The 5502-nt window shown below is 39.3% G+C and overlaps 1 protein-coding gene across 1 annotated transcript; it reads right to left on the minus strand.

Moving 5' to 3' along the window:
- Nucleotides 1–2069: 2069 nt before the first annotated feature.
- Nucleotides 2070–4974, minus strand: LOC121426707. Its single transcript, XM_041623079.1, has 3 exons — nt 4681–4974; nt 3575–3757; nt 2070–3218 (listed from the first exon to the last, which is right to left on the minus strand). The coding sequence occupies exons 2-3, from the start codon at nt 3753–3755 to the stop codon at nt 2737–2739; spliced, it is 663 nt and encodes a 220-aa protein (XP_041479013.1). The 5' UTR covers nt 3756–3757; nt 4681–4974; the 3' UTR covers nt 2070–2736.
- Nucleotides 4975–5502: the final 528 nt, after the last annotated feature.

Consider the following 5502-nt stretch of genomic DNA (forward strand, 5'->3'; position numbering starts at 1 on the left):
GATATAGTTTGCCATTTTCTTTTGTGATGAAATTTATTGTTGGTGACAATGAAACGCGTTTGTTGGAAATAAATTCCTCAGACAATTTGGTGGATTCACAACACAGTGCGCCACCTGTTGGTTTGGACAGACCAAAATTCACAATGCATCATGGGAAGTTGACATCTGCTGAGCGCGCTAATAGTGCTTAATGCATGCGATATGCTGCGCTGACTGACACGGCTAGACCGGTTTGCATGAAATTATGCCGTTTACTGGGGTCTAGGGGGTGGGAGAGAAATTCGCTGCGGAATTCTTTGGGGAATTTAGACCGTTTTCAGCGAATTCTTTCTCTGCTTATCAAATATAATAATGGTTTTCAATTTTTTAGCATCTGTACACCAGCACTATGCGCTGGCTGCACCTCGACTGCGCATGATGTTGACCCAAAAGTTAGAAATTGGCATGTCCGCTGCCAACCCATAGATGGGCACCATAATTGTGAATCCACTGAATTGGTGGAAGAGAGGAATTTAGGGGGGAGGGGGGATGAGAAGAAGATTGATCGGAGGAGAGAACTTCGGGGATTGAAATAATGGAAGAAAATGGAGTGAAAAGGGAAGGCAACGAAGGAGAAGAGGTATGGGGTGTGGGAGAGATGGCGAAGAACTGGGGCCCGTTGCAGAAAGGATTGCAATCAAACGCATCTCTAAAAATCATGCGCAACTTGATTTTCAACCAATCAACACCGCGCATTTTGGACTTGCGATTGATTTTTTGACTTGCGATTGATACGCAACTCTTTCTGCAACGGGCTCCTGGGCCCCCATCTTGCAAAGAGTTACGATTGATCCAATCAATCTCAACTGTATGGAAATCCATCAATGGCATAATTTTTTCTGCAGGAAATTTACGCATTATCCATTGTAAACAAAGAGAATCTCACTAAATGGTCAAGAAAATATGAATACTCATATAAAGAGTATATTTTGAACAAATATGCATTCAGATGTTGATGGCCTTCCATAGTTGTAGTTGATCGCATCAATCGCAACTCTTTGTAAGATGGGGTCCAAAGAATACAAAAGATTGAAAACAATGAAGAGGGAGTGATAAATTAGAGAATGAAGGGGAAATAATTAATGGAGAAAGCAAAGGAAATAATTAGGAAATTCTTATACGCACACGGATGGTGAAATCATAGAGAGAAGGAATAAAATTTTGGAAAGTGCTTTTTTAGATTTTTCCGCATTTTGAAACCCCCTTCATTGTTTTGGGATTTCCATCATTTAAGAGATTTCCCCAAAGCAAGCTATGATTTTATTTTTCCCCATTGTTCAATGTATTTTAAAGTTGGCAAAGTATCATTATCCCATCTTTATAATCACATCTCACCTAAAAGTCAGATTCTACAGGTACAGCCACGATTGCATGTAGCTGCTCGTTTACAGTACTAGGATTTGACTAATTGCTTTGAAGGCTTGCTTTGACGGTTTGCATATTATATCATATCATTGTTTTTAAAGGACAAGTCCACCTGCCCAAACAAAACGTTGATATGAATAGAAAGTGAAAAATCCAACAAACATAACACTGAAAATTTCATCAAAATCAGATGTGAAATAAGTTATGACACTTTAAAATTTTGCTTAATTTCACAAAACAATTATATGCACATCCTCGATGGGTATGCTAATGTGAAGACTGATGACGTCATCCACTCACTATTTCTTTTGTATTTTATTATATGAAACAGGGGATATTCAATTTTCTCCTCATTGTCAATTGAAACAACGATTAACTCCTCCCTGAACATGTGGAATGAACATTGGCTAATCTATATGATTCAGTCAAAGTTGGTCCTCATTGCCAAATCTGTAAAAAATGAAATATTGTATAATTCAAACAATAAAACACAAAAGAAATGGTGAGTGAGGGACATCATCAACTTTCTCATTTGAGGTGTGCACATCACAGTTTTGTGAAAAATAATTATAAGCAAAACTTTTAAGTGTCATAACTTTCTTATTTTACATCAGATTTTGATGAAATTTTCAGTCTTTTGCTAGTTTGATTTTTCTCTATTTATTCTTAATAATAATAATAATAGTAGATGCTTATATAGCGCATAATATTCTACAGAATCTCTATGCGCTTTACAAAGGAGGTAATGAAGTCTAATACAAGTATACTTAGAATAAAATACATAAATACTAAATGAAAGATTAACAAAACATTGCAACATACCTATCTTAAACCAAATGATCTAACATGAGAACAAGTATGTTTTTAAAGATTTAAGAAAGGTGGAAGTACATGTGATGGCCCTCAGATAATTATTAGGCAGTTTATTCCATAGTACAGGTGCTGCTAACTGAAAGGCACGATCACCAAACGAACATGTTTTAGATGTTGGTACAGTTAATAAATTCTGGCTAGAAGAACGGAGATTCCTTTGTGGGACATATTCAGTAATCAGATTATATAGGTACAATGGGGACTTACTAATGTTTTATGACATATCGCTATTATCTTGAAAACAATCCTCTTCTGTACAGGCAACCAAATTAAGTGCGACAACAAGGGCGTAATGGGATCTTTACCTTTAGCATGCATGATAAGTCTGGCTGCGCTGTTTTGCACTATTTGTATCTTTCTTATATCTTTTTCAGGCAGGCCATATAAAAGTGAATTGCAAAAGTCAATTCTGGAAGAAACAAAAGCGTGAATCAACATTTCAGTGGTGATTCTTGACCTTTAATCGTCGAATACATCATCAAACATGAGGACGGGTGTGTCACGATCCACACTAAGCCCTTCTTGGTTAATGTTTCCAGTCATCCTATAACCCGATCCTCTTGAGTTATTTCTTCTTCTCGGGGATGAACCAGTGCCCTCCTCATCTGACAATGGGTCTGTTAGTGAAGAAATCATTGTGATTTTGTGACTTTCCGGTTGACTAGGAGTTGGGGTCCTTTTCCTGGAGCCCTGTCGAGCAGGACTTTTCGATTTTGATCTTCTTCTTCTTGACGACCTGCCGTCACGGCGGGGAAGGAGGTCCCTTGGAGAGAAACCTGGTTGCTGCTCATGCAGATTGTCAAGGAGACGTCTAACCCAACTCTGACAGGCGTGTCTGGCGCATTGGTTACTGGAAAGTCGTAGAGGGCGGGCGCCGAGTTCCTTGATGAAACATCTGTAGCAGTGCTTGTCTCGCCAGTATGATGCCGGCCAGAGATGATCTGTGGATTGAGGATGATTGGTTTCATGGATCTGATTGAGTATCATCTCGAAGAAATTATCAGGAAAGCTTAAAGCTAGAATCGTCTTCTTTCAATTCCTAGTATTACTGTTATCCGGTTTCATTATAATCATCATCATCTTGGTCATCATCTCATTATCGTCACCATCATTAGCATCATCCACTTTATCATTACTATCAACATCATCAACACCATCATCATCATCACCATCATCATCAACATCATTATCATCATCCCCACCACCAACGCCATCACAATCATGACCCTCTTCGGCCACCATCACCTTCACCATCATCTTCACCACCACCAATACTGCCACCTTTCCAGTGACTCACGTGTAGCAAACTTGATAGCTTTGATGTCTGCCCTGTGAGCTGCTGGTCCAATCATCGGGGAATCAAAACTTGGTACGGGATGGTTCACCTTATGAAGAAGCCAATCTCCGTATGTATCCCAGAAGAGAGCTCCATTCCTCGGTTGCAGCTCACTCAGTACTCCACACAGCAGCGGATACATTTCTGTAAACAGATGGGGGGGGGGGGGGATAGTAGGCCTTTAATGTACTCAACATTTAAAGGAGGCGCGATAGCTCAGTCGGTAGAACGGGGGATTCGTATTCCGGTGACCCGGGTTCGATTCCCTCTTGGTGCGCTATAGTGCCCTTTGGTAAGGCATTAATCCTCATTACCAGGTACTTCGGAGAGGACCTTAAGCCGTCGGTCCTCTGGTTGCTGCTTACAAGCATTCATGCTTTCTAAGCAATCAGGTAAAAAAAAATCCCCACCAATCATTGACCGAGGAAAACAAATATAATGAAAGAAGGAGAACAAGATGGTTTCGTAGTTTGTCGAATCTGATGGATCACAGAATCCATGAAGAGTATCCTTCGAATTTGGCAGTCGAGACTGGATCCCCTGGCTTGAGTTTATCTTCAATGGCTTTTGTGACCGATGTCCCCCACGATTGAGACCAACGTACCCCTCTCAAGCTCTCATTTTGCCACCTCACCCCCCCCCCCAGCCCTCTTTTTCTTCCTTATCAGGCATGCATGAAAATCAGTTGGGAGATATTCAGTTAGAAAGTCTAGGGTTTTTACGGGACGTCCAGAATAGTTCAAGAAATGCCTCTTAGATTAAATACTGTCTGGGCAATAATTTGGCGCGTTTATAAATGTGAACATACAAATTGTCACGGGCTTTCTGGTAAAGCCGATCTATTAGACTCAGACAATAGCGGGACAGTACATCCCCATTATTCAAATTCAATTTTTTGTTTAGTATTTTCCAAAACGAAAATCCTTACATAGTTTACACTCGTTACCATAAATATCTGAGCGAATAGAGAAATATTACTTTTAAAACCCTCACTCCAAACGTTTCCTTATATCAGAAAATATCTCGAAACATCTCTTTCCCGTTATCATTAAAAAACTTTTTCTCACCTATCAAGTGAAAGAATACATCAATCTGATGGGGCGGATCAAAGTGAAGGTGTCTTGATAAGGCCACTGTGGCTTTGATCTGGGCCAGCAATGCATCTGTCTGTCAAAAAAAGAAAAGTGTTTCAAACATTCACTTTAAGGAAGCATCTTTTCACTGAGCTGCATGGGGCCCATTTCATAAAGGACTTGCTACTGTTGTAACTTCGCCATTATGGCAACTACCATTGAATCCTTGATCCATGTTACCACGATGGTAGTTGCCATAATGGCAAAGTTACAACAGTTGCAAGTCCTTTTTACGAAACGGGACCCTGAGCTGTATGGAAGCGGATTCTTAGACAACAACACACAAGAAACGCTCTTCGGATCAATGGCTGTTCACCTAAACGGGATTTTAAAAAGATCAGACTAAACATTAATTTCTGTAAAAATTTATTTACAAAAGTTTCAGTTGATACCAAGCCTAGACCCAATCTTCATTCTCAAGAAAATGTGTGTCGGCAAAAATGGCATCAATATTGAGGCAAGTAGGCGTTTGACTATGATTTACTGACAAATTAAATGCCATTTTTTGATAAATGATACTGTTTCAGAAAGTTGTAATATATATTTTTTTAAATGCACAATTCGTGAAACAAGTTAACTATCAGTCAATAAAATTGATGATTTCCATTGCTTTAAACTGTTAAATTCCGGTGTGTGTGAAAAGGTCAGCTTTTGAGCTAATTAATTTAGGCTATTTCTGCAGCTCTTTTCTTTTGTGATCACTCACACCCCTGAACATTACAATTTATTTTTATAACAAGCCTTGTCGTTTCTTTT

The sequence above is a fragment of the Lytechinus variegatus genome, chromosome 13 (assembly GCF_018143015.1).
Source record: "Lytechinus variegatus isolate NC3 chromosome 13, Lvar_3.0, whole genome shotgun sequence".
Lineage (NCBI taxonomy): Eukaryota > Metazoa > Echinodermata > Echinoidea > Temnopleuroida > Toxopneustidae > Lytechinus > Lytechinus variegatus.

Coding starts and splice junctions, on each gene's coding strand:
- LOC121426707 (XM_041623079.1), bottom strand. CDS start 3,755: ATGTATCCGCTGCTGTGTGGAGTACTGAGTGAGCTGCAACCGAGGAAT. Junction 3,219..3,574: donor AGCTATCAAGTTTGCTACAC/GTGAGTCACTGG, acceptor CTCAATCCACAG/ATCATCTCTGGCCGGCATCA.